The 20,096-nt window shown below is 37.8% G+C and overlaps 4 protein-coding genes and 1 long non-coding RNA gene across 5 annotated transcripts; 4 read left to right on the top strand and 1 right to left on the bottom strand.

Annotated features, from left to right (window-relative positions):
- Positions 1-707: 707 nt before the first annotated feature.
- On the top strand, positions 708-1,298 carry LOC112194182 (proline-rich receptor-like protein kinase PERK2). Its single transcript, XM_024334430.1, has one exon. The coding sequence runs from the start codon at positions 708-710 to the stop codon at positions 1,296-1,298; it is 591 nt and encodes a 196-aa protein (XP_024190198.1).
- Positions 1,299-6,125: 4,827 nt separating this feature from the next.
- Positions 6,126-6,812, top strand: LOC112194181 (extensin-like). The gene has a single exon (XM_024334429.1). It carries the CDS (start codon positions 6,126-6,128, stop codon positions 6,810-6,812), a length of 687 nt encoding a protein of 228 aa, XP_024190197.1.
- A 1,342-nt stretch (positions 6,813-8,154) lies between these two features.
- LOC112192913 (V-type proton ATPase subunit G) lies at positions 8,155-10,124 on the top strand. Its single transcript, XM_024332838.2, has 4 exons — positions 8,155-8,299; positions 8,769-8,867; positions 9,265-9,365; positions 9,678-10,124. The coding sequence occupies exons 2-4, from the start codon at positions 8,774-8,776 to the stop codon at positions 9,819-9,821; spliced, it is 339 nt and encodes a 112-aa protein (XP_024188606.1). The 5' UTR covers positions 8,155-8,299; positions 8,769-8,773; the 3' UTR covers positions 9,822-10,124.
- Positions 10,125-11,176: 1,052 nt separating this feature from the next.
- On the top strand, positions 11,177-12,181 carry LOC112192915. Its single transcript, XM_024332839.2, has 2 exons — positions 11,177-11,372; positions 11,652-12,181. Exon 2 carries the CDS (start codon positions 11,715-11,717, stop codon positions 12,132-12,134), a length of 420 nt encoding a protein of 139 aa, XP_024188607.1. The 5' UTR covers positions 11,177-11,372; positions 11,652-11,714; the 3' UTR covers positions 12,135-12,181.
- Positions 12,182-12,667: 486 nt separating this feature from the next.
- On the bottom strand, positions 12,668-14,952 carry LOC112192916. Its single transcript, XR_002933726.2, has 4 exons — positions 14,296-14,952; positions 13,736-14,221; positions 13,598-13,626; positions 12,668-13,035 (listed from the first exon to the last, which is right to left on the bottom strand). It is a non-coding gene; the product is annotated as an uncharacterized LOC112192916 (long non-coding RNA).
- Positions 14,953-20,096: the final 5,144 nt, after the last annotated feature.

The raw sequence follows: 20,096 nt of genomic DNA, 5'->3' as shown, positions 1-20,096 counted from the left end.
ATGTAATATAAATGATGCAATTGTACCTCTTAATCTTGATCTTATCATCATGCCAAGCTATCATGCAGTAGATACGTACATAAGCCACATTTATGATCTTGACTCTTGAGGCTTAGGTTGTTCTGAGTTGCTTCCGTTCCCAAACAATTTGTCCCTGAATTTCCCCTACGTAAGCCAAAGTAGATTTGTCTAGTGCTGAGAACAAACAATAGAGAATTTGTCTATTGCTCTTACAGCTCAAATTCTCAATCAACGATTTCAACTTCTCTTTCTTGGAAATTTCTTTCAACCAGAAAATTTTGCTGCGCCAATTAATTAGAATTCATCACATCACAATTAGCTGTTCAAATCAAGCAATAAAAAGTGGAAAGAAATACATCCAAGGCCAGCCTTTTCAACATTACTTCATATACAAGTCACAGTCACTTCCCCCTCAATTGTATAAACACCAAGCCATCCCCATACTCGAAATTGAAACCTTATTTATTCCCAGCAATTAATACATTCAGCATCTTAATTGAAACAATATATAATACATTCAGCTTTCATGAAGTTTATATAATTAGCCCTCTTCTCTACCATTCAGCTGCCAAGTTTCACATTCTTTTTCTAAACCACATTGAACCATATACAACAAGCTTTACAAACCAATGGCATCCGAGCATTCCAAGTTATGTATCTGCGCAATTACACTGCTCTCTCTAACAATGGCCTCGTCGACAGACGAAATGCCTGCAGTTGGTGAGATTCTATTCCCTACTTCACCTCCTTCTCCTTATCCAGAGCCTTCCGAAAGTAGCGGATATTCTTTGCTCTCTTCAGATTCATCAGAACATTCTCCTCCACCATCACCATCTTATATTGACCCCTTAGCCGCTGAAATTGAAGCAGAGCAGCTTAATCTCTCTCCAGACTACTCTCCTTCGCCAGCTCCTTACACTTCTCCTCCTCCTTACATTGAAGTTGAGGCTCCTGAAATCTATGAGCAAGCTCCAGCACCTGAACCGTCTTCTGTTTTTGGGTCGGGTCAGTCAGCAGATACTGCGTCTGGTTCTCCAGACATGGCTCCTCATCCTACTGTATTGCCATTCGACTACAGAGCAGAGGATGAGAGTGCTGAATTTGAAGGTGAAGATTATAGTTCGGAACGAAGCAAGAATCGTATTACGATGGTGGGATTTGTGATTGGTGCTATTTGCTTGGTGGCATTGGCTGGTTTTTTGTTTAATAAGAAGAAGAAAGACAATAAGCCAAGATCAGAGGACCAGTACGAATTGACCAGGAGGGAGGACGTCTGAGACCCCTGCCTTGCTTTCATACACCGGCTACAGTACATCACAATACAGCCCTTAGATCATCAACTTAGTATTGCCATCTTTGTCCGACAGTAGCTACATTTTACACGTTAAAACTGGGATGTTGTCTTACATCAGTTATTATGAGTAATCGTATTTACACGCTAACATCGCCATAAAAAGTCAGGTCATATCTACAATGATGCATATTAAGCAAAGTAAAAGTTGGTTGTGGGTAGTTTTTTGTTCCCGATTCTGAAATTTCAATTGATGTTATTCATACCAGAATCCATAAGGAAACGCGCGCTTCTATAAATTCTAGATGCTAAAAGTGGCAAAAGTACATGCAGACCGTGTAATGCAAGTGTCATACCTCGATTGTTCAATCGCAATTCTCTTCCAACCCAAATACCGAATTTCAAATACAGTCAAAAGGGTTTTTTATCAGTTAATTTTTTTCGATCATCAATTGCAATTGCTCTCCAGAGATCAAGGTTTAAAAAAGGATTTACATAAAAAACAAAAACAAAAAAATCAAAACATATACATTTTTTTTTTCTCATAGGGAGTGAAGTGAACCATACTATTTATAGAACAGGGTACAATTGTAAGATGAATGGAACTAGAAAGAGTAGATTGATTCCAGTTAAAATTTGATCTACCACCTGCAAAATCCGTCTGCTACAATTGTAAACTAGAACTAGCTAGTTCCAGTACGTGCCTAAATCCATCTACTACCCAGCCAGCCAATAAATGCTCATTACCTCTATAACTGTAGATCATAACTAGCTAGTTCCAGTTCCTAAATCCATCTACTACCCATCTAGCCAACTAATGCTCATTCCCTCTATAACCAAGTAGAATGATCTCGTCAGCCTTACTGTTCCAGGCCCCTTTTGTGTACGTGTGAAACTTGTAGGCTTGGCCACAAAAACCTTATAGTAGCATACATATACCTCAAATCATTAAAACTTTGGCTCCATTGATCACTGCGACCCAAATATGAGTCACCGCCTAAATTATTTTCAATTGCCTAAGTTCACCTATTTGATATAGGGTTTAGAACGCGCCAAAGAAAAAAAGAAACCCAGTCTTCGTGCTCTCCCGGCCGGACATAGCCGGCGTTTCTACCGCTGCATCTCGGTCTGGGAGGGGAGCTTTGTTTTGTTTTCCTAAGCTTTTCTTAGTTTCTCTAGTTTTTTGCTTTCTTAGTCAGTACTGGTGTTTGAAGGAGGATAAAGACTAATGCGGCATGGAGGGAGGAGGACGAGATCGGGATCTTTCCGCCTTAGATCTGATCGTGGACGACGAGTGGCGTGGTCGTTGATGGTAAGGAACCCACAGTTGGTATTGCGCTCCAGGCTGAGATCCCGAGGCTCGTGTTGGCAATGGTGGGAGGTATGGTTTACTGCCGCTTTGCTGGTGGCATTTGGGCTTTGGCAGGCGTAATCCAAAGGCGACGGCGGCACGAACTTGGACGGTGGTCGGAGGAGGGTGGATGGCAATAGGTTGTTGGGCGGTGGGTGTGCGGTGGATGTCCCTTACTGGGACGAAAGGGAGTTGGGCTAGGTTTAATGTTTGTTGGGCCCTTGGTCGTGGGCAGTTATTACTAGTTTTTTAGGGTTTGGTTTCTTTTGTTTTGTTTTTAGCAATAAGTTACTATCAAAGTTTTGTTTTAAGTATTAGTTGTTGGGTCGGGTGCACTGCAATTTTGGCATAGACAATCTTCTATTCGACGGTCTAGAGGTCGTTCCTGTTCTGGAGTTAGGTCAGTAGCGGTGGCGAAAATGTCTGGCAGTGGCATATTGGCATAGACAATCATCCTTGGCCTTCTAGTGGGATTGTTCCTGTCCGCTCAAGGGTCGGAAGTGATGGCAATTTGGAGCGTTTGTGGATTGACGGTGTTGACATTAAGGTGGCAATGATCTTGGGTTTAATTTAGTCTCAGGTCTGACGGTCCAGCATTTCATTTTGGTTGGGTTCGAAGTCACAACAAGTGTAGACTTGGTCGATCAAAGGCAGGTCATGAGGACTCTAGGTGGCGAGTTAGTGTTGACAAAGTTGTGTGTCAAGGATTCACTACTCCTGCGCATATTGACTTTGCCTTTTAATTGTAGTGCAAGTTAAGTCTATAGTTGAGTCGGGGCATTTTTTGGCTACGTCAGTCAGTCATTTTGGAGTTCCAGTGTGAAGTCCAATGGCCATTTTTGTATATGAGATGATGCCAAAACTCATTGTATCCAGTTCATTATTAATGAAGTTTCTTCTTGATAAAAAAAAAATTTAAAAAAAAAATGTAAACAGTTCCTGACCTTTGGCCCATTAGTAACTTTAGTACCTGACAAAAAAAAAATATCACTTTGGAACCTGAAGTTCGGACCCCGACCCAACTTTAGTACCTAAAACACTGTTGGCCGTTACGACGTCAGACAGGTAGCATATATTGAAGGGTAATTTCGTCCTTTCATAATTAATTCATTATATATATATATATATATATTTAATTCATTATATATATATATATATATATATATATATATATAACCTCTACATCCAGAGCTCTCTCTCTCTCTCTCTCTCTCTCTCTCTCTGGTCCCTTAACCATTATCAGCGACCACCCATCACAACCGTCATTCCTCTCGCCGGCACTTCTGCCCCACCACCTCCTCCACAACGACCACCCATCACAGCTATCAATTTCCACCACCGCCTCTGCCGCCATGAGGTACCACATCTTCATGGCCGATCGGAACGATCCCAACAACAAAGGCCCCCTCCCCGCCTTCCAGATCAAAGACTCCGACGACAGCTTCATCATCACGAGAGCCTTTCTGGGATTCGGGAAGGAAATCGTCAAGGTTGTCGTGGACGTCAAGAAGAACACCGTTAGCATCAAGCTCCGGGACTGGCGATGGCTGCGAAACCCTGGTTCTTCTGCCAAAGGGTTGTAAGAGCGGTGAGGCTAGGGTGGAGGCTAAGCATGGTATGGTGACGGTGGTTGTGTCGAAGCGGAGGAAAGGAGCGGAGTAGAGCTAGGTTGAGTTCCAATTGCAAAGTAGGTAGGTAGGTTGCTAAGCGAAATCTGATCAGGATTTTCCATTTCTATTTGGAAGATCGGGAAAGAAAATGCAAAATCAAAAACAAAATCAATATAAACTTCAAAATTTTTTGGTTTCATCATTTTGTTTTCTGGGTTTTGTTCCAACCTATTTGGTTGTTAATCTCATATGTTGTTTTCTGGCGGTAAATTCATTTGGGAATGTGGATGTAGTGGGGACTCCTGATCGGGTTTCATTCAGGCAATGGTCTGGAGAAGATGATGGGAGAGTTGGGAGGAAGAAGAAGAAGACGAAGAGAGCTCGAGGAAGAAGAAGAAATTTAGTAAAAGGACGAGAACAACCCTCATTGTTTGAGAGTTGACTAACGCCGTAACGGCCAACAGTGTTTTAGGTACTAAAGTTGGGTCGAGGTCCGAACTTCAGGTACCAAAGTGATATTTTTTTTTGTCAGGTACTAAAGTTACTAATGGGCCAAAGGTCAGGTACTGTTTGCATTTTTTTTTTCCAAAAAAAAAATTCGCCTATTTAACAACCATCGTGGAGTCAAGGGAGCTAGTGTACCGTCAAGCGGCTCTGATACAAGTCAATCTCCTCCCTAAAATATATCTTTAATTTCTACTAATATCTTATTTCAGACTACATATGTCTCCAGACATATGTATAATATATATATAATATATATATAATATATATATAATATATACATACAAATTTCAATGACACATCTTTAGCATTTTAGGGTGGGCTGTCACACTGAAAGCTCCATCATTCACAAATGAAGCTTATGCTAGAAGAAAACATTTTAATTAGAGTGTGCTGTCATTCTAAAAGTACATTCACAAATGAAGATTGTGTTAAAAGAAATAAATTTGGTATGCGTAAACAAACTCTTTTATGTTCACATATCTAGCATGAAAATTAACTAACGTACTTGCTTAATCACACGCTAACCATATTTGAACAATATTGTATAGCTATTCAGTAATGTCTGTATTGTTCGATTGATTGTTGTGACAAGATAAAAGAAAATAAACATACCAGATGACAAATTCTACAAATGTACAACAATTGAGTTTCACTTTGTTGTTGGTAAATTATGACATGTTGGTTATTTAGAATAATTAACACTGTGAAAGTCGACACCGGTGTATTCTCACTGGTCAAAGGATGACCGGAGCGAGGAGGATATGGGTAGGGATTTAAAAAGAAAAGAAAAGGAAAAAAAGTTTTCCCCTTGGACTTTCGTACTTCAAACCTTTCATGTTTAAAACGTACAAGTCAAATTGAAGATCTTTCAATTCTCTGTAACATAGTCTTGTTGGTTTTGTATTTGGAGCCCTTTGTATTACTATTTATACAATTTGCTCATGTATCAGGACTAAAATATGCATCCTCATTTCTTAATCTATAAATTGAATTGCAATCTTGCAAATTCCTTTCAAACTGTTAATGCCATGATTGATAAATTTCCGCGCACACCTTAGTTATTAGCTTTCACCTCCTGCATTAAGTTTTCAAATCAAGAATTAATATTAGAAATAAATATTCCCAAAGCAACCCTTTCACCACAAATATTTTCAGTCTGAATTTAAATTCCGAATCGAACCCATTTCCCACCGATTTGACACATTCTCAATCCACCTTGTCATTGCTACCTGGATCTGTTCTTTCATCACCTCTATTAAAGAAACCCTACTTCATCATTCAGCTGTAGAGTTTCACAGTTCTTTCTAAGCCACATTTAATCACACACAACAAAATCACCAACACTATGGCAGCCGAGCTCTCCAAGATATGTTTCTGCATCACTACACTGCTCTTTGTTACAATGGCCTCATCGGCAAATGACACAATGCCTGCAGATAATGAGATTCCATTCGCTGCTTCATCTCCATCTCCATCTCCTTATCCCGAGCTTCCTGAAAGCGGAGGAGATTCTTCGCTCTCTTCAGATGCATCGGAATATTCTCCACCACCACCGCCGCCTTATACTGATGCTTTAGCAGCTGAAATAGAGGCAGAGCAGCTTAATCTCTCTCCAGACTACTCTCCTTCCCCTGCTCCTTACTTCACACAATACCCTTCTCCTCCTCCTTACATTGAAGTTGAGGCTCCTGAAGTCTATGAGCTTTACACTCCAACTCAAGCTCCAGCACCGGAACCATCTTCTGTGTTCGGATCCGATCAATTATCCGATACTGAGCCTGGTTCTCCTGTCTCTGACATGGCTCCTAATCCTACTGTATTGTCGTCCAACTACAGAGCAGAAGACGAGACTGTTGAATTTGACGATGAGTATTATAGTTCGGAGCAAAGTAAAAACAGGGTAACAATGGTTGGTTTTGTGCTTGGTGCTGTTTGCTTGGTTGGATTGGCGGGTATTGTGTTCAATAAGAAGAAATATAGCAAGTCCAAAGCAGAGTACGATTACGAATTGGCTAAGAGAGAAGATCTCTGAGACGCTCTGCCGGCCACCAAGAATTTTATATCTCTAGATCTCTTTATCATTGTCAAGTTTTGTAATTGCAATACAGTACTGCGCTCATGCTTCGAAGTTTTAGGACGTTAAATCAATTGCAAGTTTAAACTGGCATATTATTGGTGTAATGAATTACAATGCCTTAGTCATAAGGATTTCCAGTTGGGACTGTTTCCAAGTCTGTCAACTCATATGATTAGCTAAGTAACTTTCTCTAAACAAAATAAAATTTTTACAGAAGAGTAATACTAGGTGAATCACATTTTTGAGTACTAATGCATTCCACTTTATGTGGCAGCTGATGTGCTCCATCGCCAAGTGGTACGTTTGTCCTATGAAAGAATTCTTCTTAATGAAATTCTACAATAGGTTTGGTTTCATGTCTCATCATCTGCAACGTAAGATGAGACACTAGAATGCATACGGTACTTAAAAAATATGGTTCACCAAACATTATTGTTTAGAGTATCAAATTATATAGATCAACATAGTTGAAGCAATTCAAATTCAACAAATTACTTCTTCATCAACCTATCATGCTTGACATGTATGGATTGATATAATGGATCCAATAGTCGGAGTAAAACATTTTTTTTTTCTTTCATGTAGAATGAATGTAAATTTGAAAGTTGGGATTAACACTTAACATAGCATGTGGTGATGTGGGGTAAGTGCTCCATCAGATCTACTAATAAATCTATAATCCCTACATAGTTTTAATGGTAGCAATATATTTTTGGGAGGTGAAATTGAGTAAGCTAGTGGCGATGATCGAGGGTTATCAATTAAGTGGTGGCGATGGCATTGATGCACTTGTTGCAAGAGGGCTGCCGTGATCTCGTGAAATCTTTGACCTTTGGGCAACCTCTCGTGTAAGGATGCTGAGGCAGAGGCAAGCAACTAGGGTTTTTGCATTCTGGAGGATCTGATTGGACTGTAACCGATCTCAACTCTTTAGTCTTAACTCTACTAGAAACAATACACTAGTAATTGAATAGGTGATACACGTACATTCCGATTTTCTCCAACTGATATTTTGGTTAACATTTGAAATCTGTTTCTTGTCAAAAAAAAAAAACATTTGAAAGCTTTTTACGGGCAGCATAATTGTTCCTTTTTCCACAATTTTTTTCCAGAATAATAATAAATCGAAGAACACCACCTTTATCTTTCATCTATTTATTTAGTAAATTTCGTGCTCAATCTTTCACTAGATAAAGCTGAAAATAATCAAAATATCCAAGGCCCAAAGCCCAATTAAGTTGGAATTTGTGTAGTAGGCTAAAAGCAAAGGACGCAAAACGACATCGTAGGATTAATATTTACCAGGGTAACTCGGTTAGTTAGGGTCATCTCCGTTTCTACATAAAGTAAAGGTACACAGAGGGTCTTTCGTATCTGTGTCCCCGCTTATCTCTGAACCTTCACTCCAAATCTCAGACCGATCGCTCGCAACTCTCCCTAAGGTACTCACTTTACGCTTCTCTGTCTCTATATTTGTCCTACCTTAATTATCTTCATCCAGTTCTACTTAATTTCACCTGCGATCCATGTTTTAATCGACAACAATTGCTTTAGTTCTGAGAAAACGGGAGAGATTGTGTTGTTTTTGAGCTCCGATCCGTTTTAGGTTGCTACGAAACGAATCGATTATTCAGCTTACTGTTCTGAGTGACTTGAATGCTTTTAATTTGGTCACTAGATTGATTATCGTCGTTGATTTTGGTTTCGGATGGATCTTTCTTCCCAATCAGAGATCTACTTATGAAATCAGAGGCTTAAAGAAAATTTGTGATCTGAGAAATCATGTTCATATGTGTTGTTACTGGAATATTGCATATAATGTATAAATTTGGTTTTTAAGGGAGTTTTTCATGGTGTATTTTGTTGGGGTTTTGATTATTGATATTGTAATAAACTGTAATGTTTTTTCAGAAACCATGGCATCCGCATCGAACAGGGGGCAAGGTGGAATTCAACAGTTGCTTGCTGCAGAGCAAGAAGCTCAGCATATCGTCAATGCTGCTAGAAATGGTGAGTTTTGTTCCTTATCTTTGGTTGTCGGTGAGGTGTGAGTTATGTGTGTCAATATATGCGGGCGTTTTCATGTGATCTCCTGCTGTGAATGTGTATTTGCAACTTCTGATTGTATTGTCGATCAATTAGGCTAGAGATGCTCTTGTTGCTTTGTTCTCCATGAGTTTATATGTAGAGATTAGAGAGGGGGGTAATGTTCTAGCAGTCTTGACAAATTAAAACTTTTTGTTAGGTGAATTATGTCTCCTAGCTTACTACTAGAACCTTTGCCTGTGGTTATGCAGTCATGTTACGGTGTTACCCTTCTTTTTTGAAGGGTTTCTAGATGGAACACTGAAATCCAGTATCTTGAGTTGTTTTCTAATTGCTTTATTGTTTGGTTGTCTTCTGCTAGCTAAACTCGCTAGGCTGAAACAAGCCAAAGAAGAGGCGGAAAGGGAGATCGCTGATTACCGTGCCCAAATGGAGCGTGAATTCCAGAAGAAAGTTGCAGCGGTATGTATATGTTGGTGAAAGCAATATATTGATTGTTCATTAGATTTCATGGCGTTACATGCAATTTTCATGTATAGAGCTTCAATATGTATGAGCTTTGGTACCTTTGCTAGTGTCAGTCATCCATGCAGTTCCTAATAATCGTGGGGCGAAGTCTGGATCCCATGGTAAATGATTGCCTATCATCTATGCATGATGTGGATGACTAACGTTTGCAAAACCATATAATACTCGAGTGTTTTCTAGAATTCTTTTATGGCAATATCTGTTGTAATTTTGCCCCTTTCTTTTTCCTTGCTGGTGACCAAGCAGAGCAGTGGAGATTCTGGGGCTAATGTGAAGCGCCTTGAAGTGGAAACTGCGGAAAAGATCAATCACCTCTCGACAGAGGGCTCAAGGATATCAGGTGATGTTGTCCAGATGCTTCTGAAGCATGTGACGACAGTGAGAAATTAATTCCATAGATGGTACAGTTGTAATTTAAAACTCCCTCAAGTATTGTATTCTTTTGCTTGCCTGATTCATCCTGGTCCTTGGACTTGTGGAGTTAGTATCCATCCTGGTATTCACTATTTGATATGTTGTGGCGTATTTTGTTGAGCAACTGCTTTAATTATGTATCCTGTCAAAAAAGAATAATGTTGCAGAGATTGTTAGGCCATTTCGGTTGAACTTTGTACCAGTTTCATCTTGTTTTAGTTATTGGATTAAGGGTTCATCAGGCACAATTCTTGTAATAATCATTAGATTTTTCTTGGACGGGTGGGGATGCAATTTTTATAATTTTTCGGTACTTAAGCTGCAAGCCTTTGTCTCCAAAGTACTGGAATCTCTTTAGCAACATTTTGAGGCTTGAATTCTGTCTCCCCCAGATTGTCTCGTCTCTTCACTTAACCTGCAAAGATTCCTTCTTACACACGTCAATAACAGAACCTTAACAAGAGCGCTAGCAGCAACTGCAAATCTGTGCCTTCTATGGATCTCACAAAAGATGGGATCGTAACTGGGAAATTCCAAGTTCAGTTACAGATCCAAAGCCAAAGATGCTGGTGACTCTCATTTTAGAATAACGTAGTAAAGCTATTTCCAAACTTGAGAGCTTTCTCTGAGTTTGTGTTAGTGTTTGAAAGGATCACATGCAATTTTATACGGTAAATGAAGTGCTGTAAATCCCCTTTTCCAAACTCGAGTGCTGTAAATGAAGTTAATCTAAGTTAAAGTCAGATTATCTCACAATTAGTAAAACATGATTTTTAGAAGCTTCTCCAATTGACAGAAGGCCAAATTTCGACCCAATTCTTATAATGATTTTCTCAAATTTTGGATTTTTATCAGTTTTGTAATTGCTTAAATTCACAATTTAGTGGTGGCAAATTTATTTATGGAAGAAAAAAAATACAATCATAGTCCACAATTTTGGTTGGGAAAATCATGGTCTCAAATAGAAATGTGGTCTTGTTTGACCAAATAGGAATGGGCTGTACTAGGGAGGCTCCGGTTTGTAAATTCTCTGTATTTTACATTTTTCTTATTTAAAAAAAAGCCATGGTCTCAAATATATATATATATATATATATATATATATATAAAATAATGTAATATGACATCTTTCAGCGGAAATTCTACAATGCTCCGAGCATACCATGCTTGGGCACGTCAGCATCTTATGGGCCGTTGGATATATGCTCCTTAATCTAATGGTCGAGAATACTGACCGGGTGACCTGCTTACTATTTTATATAGTTGAAAAAGTTACTGTGTAGGCAAGAGTTATTTCATTGTCGGGCATGAGTGTTGCAATCGAGGGGAGAGGGGCTTGGTCTTGCTCTTTGCTGCTTGCTCGTCGTTGTTCGCCGGCCTCTGGGCCTCGGCGTATTGGGTCCAATATTTCGCGACGGTGGGGAACGGCATCAGGAGCTGCTTGTAGATCGGCGCCGCCTCCGAGATCGGCAAACGGCGGGCCTGATTGGCGTGGTGGCTGACCATTGTATTTGGGATTATGGTGAGGTATAGGTTGGTTCAGGAATTTCTACTGCATCAAACTTGTAACAGTGAGCTGCTCTAACTCTCTTATTTTGTGTTGCTTATGTTGTGAATATTTTACACTCCCTTAATCCCGATGCCAACCAAAACTGAGAGAAACAGAGCTTCTGTTGTTGTTGTTGTTGTTGTTGTTGTTGTTGTTCTATGTTTCTTACCAAATCTTTTTTATATCACTTGCCCCATGTCTCTCCATTGATTCTCGCCTTGTCTTGAATCCGTTTTCTTTTCTTCGTTTTGGGTTAGGGTTTCGTTGGGGCTGTTCGATTTTTCCCTCAAATTGCAGGCTTTGCTTACATTTGGGTCCTGATGGTTGAAGAATTTAGAGTTGGGAAGATGGTTGAGGATGTTAGAGTTGAGAAGATGATGGTTGAAGACGGTAGAGTTGACAGGATGGTTAAATATGATGGAGTTAAGGAGAAGGTGGATGAGGCCAAAGCATTCGAATCGAGTATGATGGGTGAAGATGATCAAGATTATGATTATGATTTTTGTGTGGGTGATATTGTGTGGGTTAAAACCAAAATAAACACACGGTGGCCTGCTAGAATTCATGATCCTGCAGATGCATCAAAGTACGGAGGAATTGAAAGTGACCAAGAAGACTCTGCTAGTTGGGTACTTTGGGATGGGTCATGTTGCTTGGTGCCGTCGATACCAACTGATTTCCCCAGTATTTCGAGCAGATTTCAGGGCAGAGCAAGGCTAGAATTTTCATTAAAGCTGTAGAGAAAGCTCTTGAAGAGTTTGGTCGCCGTGTCAAATTGAATATGACTTGTGCCTGTGTTTTGAAAGAAGATCGACTTTCAGTTCATTATGCTGCATCTAAGGAAGGAGTTTTGGTTTCTAACCGCAACTCCAGTGAACTCGGTGAATTTTCAGTTACTCGTTTTGATTCTGCAAAGTTCCTTGCACATCTGAAAAATCTAGCACATCTTTTTATAGTATGATTACTGTGTTCTGTTTGAAAACACAGGTGTATATTCAACTGTTTGTTGTATCATGCTTGGATCTTCTCATTACTAATTATAAATCTATATGCCATTGCTTGTTCTTTTGGAAGCTATTAATCTTTCTTGTCATACAAAATTATGACCTTTTATCTCTAAGCCACATGATAAGACACTACAAATGTGTGGCACTTTTGCTTAATGCACCATACCTGTTGGATAACTTTGTTTCCAATATGTGAAATTGGTGGCAAGGCTGAGCCAAATATATGCTACAAGCAAAAACTTTGGGGTATGCAGCAAGCAATAATGAGAGCATATAATGGTGTCTAAGTCCGACTGTGATGGTAATAAAGGTATATTCATCTTCTATTTTCTACAGAGGAACAAAAAACTGATATTCATCTTCTTTTTTTCCTCCTTTTATACAAAGGTATATTCATCCACATACAAAGGGCAATCAAACAAGAGAAATTCAGCATGTGCCGTAACATAATTTTCTTGGAATTGATGACAGAAACCAAGAGTTAGACAGAGGTAGCCTCAAAAAATGAAATCTCAGAAAACTTCGTGATCACCAAGATGGCATCTTGCAGCGATGTACTCTAGCTTGCTTGAGAATGCAGTCATTTCATCTGGCACATATACTTGCTCTTCTCTTCCTTCTATAGTAGCAGCAACTGAAATAGAATACAAAAGAACAAATGTTTCTTGAACTCAACTCTTTTAACTAACAACAATTTTCTACGTACAATATTCCAATTCTAAACCAACTATTAAGACAATAGTTCAAAGAAATTCAGCTTTCTACATTGTGATGTAACTAAAATGAATGAAGGAAAAATGCTCATACACGCCATCTTTCATATTAGGGTTTGCAACTTGTCAACTCTAGGGAAGGCCGCTTTCAGAGACTCAGGTTTATGGTTGTAAAACTTGAAAGCAAACACAAACAATTAGGCATGAACATATCTCAGCCTACCATTAATTTCCTCATGTTAACAATAATCACAGAACTTTCTATAAGCAAGATTAGCATGAAATAATTCATTGGAAGCCAATTAAAGTGATTCTTCCCTATCCCAACAAGAACAAACTGAAAAAAGAAAAGCTCAGAAAACCAGTTCCAACAAAAAAGATGCATGTTTTTAACATCTGCATATTCACAACTTGCTTTTCATACACTATTTTACCTATGGTGAAACAAATATACCCAAACTTGAAAGAGAAATGGGGTCTAACCTCAAATGTGTTCTTCAGCAGCTCATCAACTGTAAAGTTAAAAAACCAAAAAAGACGAACAAAAAACAGAGATAAAATTTCAGATCAAACAAAAGGATGATCCATTTACATATTTGAAATGGATTGTTCAAACTCTACCTTCCTCCATTGTCAATTGAAACTGCTTGATCGCTTCTGGATTAGGAATACCCATCTTCTTTTCTGTCAGTTCCCTTTGCAAATATATTTACATAAAGAAAGACTGCAAATTTTAGTTCAACTACCGTAAACCCGAAACAAATTGCAGAAGCATTTCAATTCCGTATTAATAAAATTCATAGACATCCCAAATTCAATCAATCTAATGCTTTCATACATCAATTCCATATATTCATCTCCACCACAAAATTACAGATTTAATTAATCTCAATATCCCAACAGAAACACATTCACAACTCAACTCGAAAATACATTTGAAACCATTCTAATTGCAAACCACTAACTCCATCAATTCAATAATTTGACCAAACCAATTATAGCAATTATAAGGTCACCGAACCCAATTCCTTACCAATTCTTCATCTCCAAATAGAGGGCCAATTCTAAATAAGTGTAGTCCTCCACCACCAACAACCATTCGAACTCCTAGCAATAACAACACAATTTAATAATAATCTTCAACCAAATTTATATCTCAAAATGGAGTTCCTGATTCTTACCTTCCTTCATTATACGTCAAACTGAACCAATGCCTATTCCTTTCTCCAGAAACTTCAAAACACATAATCAAAAACTAATAAAGGTGGCCTGGAAATCCGGTGGCGGAGCCACGGTGGTCCACACGGCAGCGGCAGCGCGTGCAGCGGTTCTGGCCAAAGCAAAGGTCGGGACCAAAGGGTTTTGAAGAATGAGGAGGCCCTGATTCCAACTATGGTGGTTGTGCAGCTCGAGTGGCCGGAAACGACGAATCAATACTTGCAGAATCCCAGATTCCGGCGACTACTTGTACGGCCTCGTCCGGCATCGGTGGGTGACGGAACCTCTGGGTCTTCTTCTCCATTGCTCGCTGAGTGCAGTGGTGATGGTGGTGTGGTAAAGGGATGACTGGAAATCGGTGAGGGTCGTGGAACAGTGGCGTCGCAGGTTTGGAGGTCGAGTGCGGTGACCGGAACGTCTTGATCGACGGCGAAACGACTGGGTCTTGGTCGGGTTTGTTTTATGATTCAAATGGTGGTGGCGGTGTAGTGTGGTAGTGGCCGGGAAGTGGTGATTTCGGAGAGAGCAGAGAGATGAGGAAGGAAGAGAGGGAGAAGAGAAGAGAGGGAGAAGAGAAGAGAGGCCGTGCGGCCGAGGAGGAAGAGAAAGGGAAAAACGGAAAAATTGATGGAAAAACCTAGGGTTTTTTCTTTATATACTTGACTTAGCGAAAAGTCAGTTTTGCCCTTTGCAAATTTCCGATAACTTCAACGTAGAAATAAAATTCCATAGACTGTAACTAATTCATACGAATTCCGATTCTTGCGTACCGCATGTCTAAGAACTCGGTTTAACGTTCTCTACAACTTTTGTTAAGAAAATTTTCTCAAATTTTGACCCGAACAAAAAGTCAACTTTTAGAGCCACTAAAAGTATCGAAACAAAGTAAAAAGTGAAAGTAATTGTCGTTTATTGTCCAAATGACTAGTAAACTGATAAATTTAGGTTCGGGACGCAACAACATTGTTGCTCATGGAAGGTATACTTTTGATACAATTAATAAAGTTGGACTACATTAGTAGACATATAAGGATTTTGTGCAGTCCAAATAATCGAAATTGGAAATCAATAATCGAAATTAATAGCGAATTAATAGGTAATGTGTAAAAAAAATTAACCTGATCCACCGTCGTTTCAACATCAAATAAAGCAGTCAACCCTTTATACACCTATACTTCCCTAAGGGGAGCTGAACCAGGATGAGATAAATTTTTTTAAATTTTTACATTAGTTGATATAGCTCATACCCATGAGAGTGTGAGAGTTAACAGATCAAAAAACTAAGTTGCGAATGAGCGGTTATAAGCATATTAGTTTTATGTAGTATTTAGTGTTTAGAGTTGACCTAGTAGATCGAGAACCAAACAATGATGAAAATAGCTGAAATTTTGACCATAACCATTTCGTCTAATCATGACAACATCCAACGGTCGATTTTGATAAAATCTATTTCCTCCACATTGTTGCTCATAGAAGGTATATTTTTTTTATACAACTAATAAACAAGTTAGAATACATTAGTAGACATATAAGAATTTTGTGCAGTCCAAATAATCGAAATTAGAAATCAATATATTTGATATCACCCATCTATTTATAGCATATTAATGGTAATGTGTGAAAAAATTAACCTGATCCGTAGTCATTTCGACATGAAATAAACCGGTCAACCTTTTAAAAACTTTTACGTCCCTAAGGGGAGCCGACCCTTGAGGAGATAAAATTCCCAAAATTTTTACATTAGTTGATACAGCTCCTACCCACGAGAGCGTGAGAGCTGACAGATCGAAAAAATAAGTTACCAGTGAGCAATTATGAGCATATTAGTTTTATATGGTATTTAAGGTTTATAGTTGACCTACTAGATCGAGACCCAAACGACGACGGAAATAGCTTAAATTTTTACCATAACCATTTCTTCTTATCATGATAACATCCTACGGTCAATTTTGATAAAGCCTATTTCCTACACGTTGTTGTTCATGGAAGGTATATTTTTCATTACAACTAATAAACTAGTTATACCACATTAGTAGACATATAAGAATTTTGTGCGATCCAAAAAATCAAAATTAGAAATTGATAAATTTGACATTACCCATCTATTTATAGCATATTGATAGGTATTTTGTAAAAAAATTAACCCGATCCGCCGTCATTTCGACATTAAATAAATCGGTCAACCTTTTAAAAGCTTTTACGTCCCTAAGGGTAGCCGATCCTTGAGGAGATAAAATTCCCAAATTTTTTACATTAGTTGATATAGCTCCTACCCACGAGATCGTGAGAACTGACAGATCGAAAAAATAAGTTACGAGTGAGCGATTATGAGCATATTAGTTTTATGTGGTATTTAAGGTTTATAGTTGACCTACTAGATCGAGACCCAAACGACGACGGAAATAGCTTAAATTTTTACCATAACCATTTCTTCTTATCATGATAACATCCTACGGTCAATTTTGATAAAGTCTATTTCCTATACATTGTTGTTCATGGAAGGTATACTTTTCATTACAACTAATAAACTAGTTATACCACATTAGTAGACATATAAGAATTTTGTGCGATCCAAAAAATCGAAATTAAAAATCGATAAATTTGACATTACCCATCTATTTATAGCATATTGATAGGTATTGTGTAAAAAAATTAACTAGATCCGCTGTCATTTTGACATGAAATAAATCGGGCAACCGTTTAAAAACTTCTACTTCCCTAAGGGGAGCCGATCCTTGAGGAGATAAAATTCTCAAAATTTTTACATTAGTTGATACTGCTCCTACCCACAAGAGCGTGAGAGCTGACAAATCAAAAAAATAAATTACGAGTGAGCGGTTATGAGCATATTAGTTCTATGTGGTATTTAAGGTTTATGGTTGATCTACTAGATCGAGACCCAAACGACGACAAAAATAGCTGAAATTTTAATGATCATCACTTCTTCTTATCATGATAACATCCTACGGTCTATTTTGATAAAGTCTATTTCATACACATTGTTGCTCATAAAAGGTATACTTTTTCATAATTAATAAACAAGTTAGAACACACTAGTAGGCATATAAGAATTTGTTGCGATCCAAAAATTTTTGGACGTTCACCTCGTTGTGATTCGGCTCCTTTTATGGAAGTATGAGTGCTTATAAGGTTGACCGCTTTCAATGATGGTCAATTTGTTTACATTGTACCTATTACCACACAATAAACACTTAGAGAATTTAAAATTTACTGACTTTTAACTTCTTTTCTCTTTGGATTGCATAATATATGAAAAAATATGCCTACATTTTTCATCGCCCTTTCGTTGGAAAGATTAATTCGTTGTGATTTCATTTCTCCTATGAAAATATTATAAAACGATCAATTTTTGTAGTCATTTGTTTATTTATTTATTTTGGGGGGGGGGGGGAAATGGGGACGAGGATTCCCAATCTGTGAGTGGCGAAAAATTTATTCAGTTTAAGTGAGATAGTGCGAAATTTATTTATTGATCTTGGAAATTGTAAAGGCGCTCGAAAATATTTTTTGAAAAATTCTTATGCAGTGAATTCCTCAATTTAAGGGTTTGGTAATAAAGTACATGATGTCACGAGTCCGTCGGTATTTTGGGGAAATTTATAAGGGCAACCACTTATACACTTCTAACTTCCTAAGGGCAGCTTAACCACAACTATATAAACTTTCTGAAATTTTTACATTAATTGATATAGGTCATAGCCACGAGAGTGTAAGAGCTGACAGATCGAAAAAAGAAGTTGCGAGTGATCGGTTATGAGCATATTAGTTTTATGTGGTATTTAGAGTTTATGGTTGACCTAGTAGATCGAGACCCACACAATTTCGAAAATTGCTGAAATTTTTATCATAATTATATCTTCTTATCATAATGACATCCAACGGTCTATTTTGATAAAGTCTATTTCCTTCATATTGTTCCTCATGGAAGTTATGTTTTTTAATACAACTAATAAACAAGTTAAACTACATTAGTAGGCATATAAGGATTTTGTGCAATCTAAACAGTCGAAACTAGAAATCAATAAATTTGACATTATCCATCTATTTATAACGTATTAATAGGTATTGTGTAAAAAAATTAACCCGATCCGCCATCATTTCGACATTAAATAAACCAGTCAACCCTTTAAACTCTTTTACTTCCCTGAGGGGAGCTGAACCATGAGGAGATAAATTTTCTAAAAAATTTATATTAGTTGATATAGCACATACCCACGAGAGTGTGAGAGTTGACAGCTCGAAAATAGAAGTTGTGAATGAGTAGTTGTGTGCATATTAGTTTTAGGGTTTAGGGTTGACCACGTAGATCGAGATCCAAATGAAGACGAAAATAGTTGAAATTTTGACCATAACCATTTCTTGTTGTCATGATGACATCCAACGGTCAAATTTGATAAATTCTATTTCCTCTACCTATTTTTCCTCATAACTAATAAACAAGTTATACTACATCAGTAGGCATGTAAGGATTTTGTGCAATCCATATAATCAAAATTGAAAATTGATAAATTTGAGACCATGTGTTTATATCATATTAATAGGTATTGTGTAAAAAAAAACCCCATTAGCCATAATTTCGACGTCGAATAAAGCGGTCAATCCTTTATACGCTTGTACTTCCCTAAGGGGAATCGAACCACGAGAAAATCAAATTCTTGAAATTCTTATATTAGTTGATATAACACATATCCACGAGAGTGTGAGAGTTGACAGCTCGAAAATAGAAGTTGCGAATGACTGGTTATGTGCATATTAGTTTTAGGGTTTAAGGTTGACCACATAGATTGAGACCTAAATGATGACAAAAATAGTTGAAATTTTGACCTTAACCATTTCTTGTTGTCGTGATGACATCCAACGGTTGAATTTGATAACTTCTATTTCATCTACCTTGTTCGTGATAGAAGGTATATTTTTCCTCATAACTAATAAACAAGTTAAACCATATTAGTAGGCATGTAAGGATTTTGTGCAATCCATATAATCAAAATTGAAAATTGATAAATTTGAGACTACCCATGTGTTTATAGCATATTATTAAGTATTGTGCAAAACTAACCTGATTTGCCATCATTTTCACATCGAATAAACTGGTCAACCCTTTAAACTCTTCTACTTTCCTGAGGGGAGCTTAACCACGAGTAGATAAACTTTCTGAAAATTTTACATTACTTGACATAGGTCATAGCCACGAGAGTATGAGAGCTGACAGATCGAAAAAAGAAGTTGTGAGTGATCGGTTATGACTTATGAGCATATTAGTTTTATATGGTATTTAGGGTTTAAGGTTGACCTAGTAGATCGAGACCCAAACAACTTCGAAAATAGCTGAAATTTTGACCATAATTATATATTCTTATCATAATGACATCCAATGGTCGATTTTGATAAAGTCTATTTCCTCCATATTGTTCCTCATGGAATGTATATATTTTAACACAACTAATAAACAAGTTAAACCGCATTAGTAGACATATAAGGATTTTGTGCGATGTAAAAAATTGAAACTTGAAATCGATAATTTGACATTACCCATATATTTATAGCGTATTAATAGGTACTATGTGAAGAAATTAATCTGATCCGTCGTCGTTTCAACATCAAACAAAGTGGTCAACCCTAAGGGGAGCTGAACCATGAGGAGATAAACTTCTCAAAATTTTTATATTGGTTGATATAGCTCATACACAAGATAGTGTGAGAGCTGACAGATTGAAAAAAGAAGTTGCGAATGAGCGGTTAT

The sequence above is a fragment of the Rosa chinensis genome, chromosome 3 (genome assembly GCF_002994745.2).
Source record: "Rosa chinensis cultivar Old Blush chromosome 3, RchiOBHm-V2, whole genome shotgun sequence".
NCBI lineage: Eukaryota > Viridiplantae > Streptophyta > Magnoliopsida > Rosales > Rosaceae > Rosa > Rosa chinensis.
This window is presented reverse-complemented; position numbering and strand designations above follow the sequence as displayed.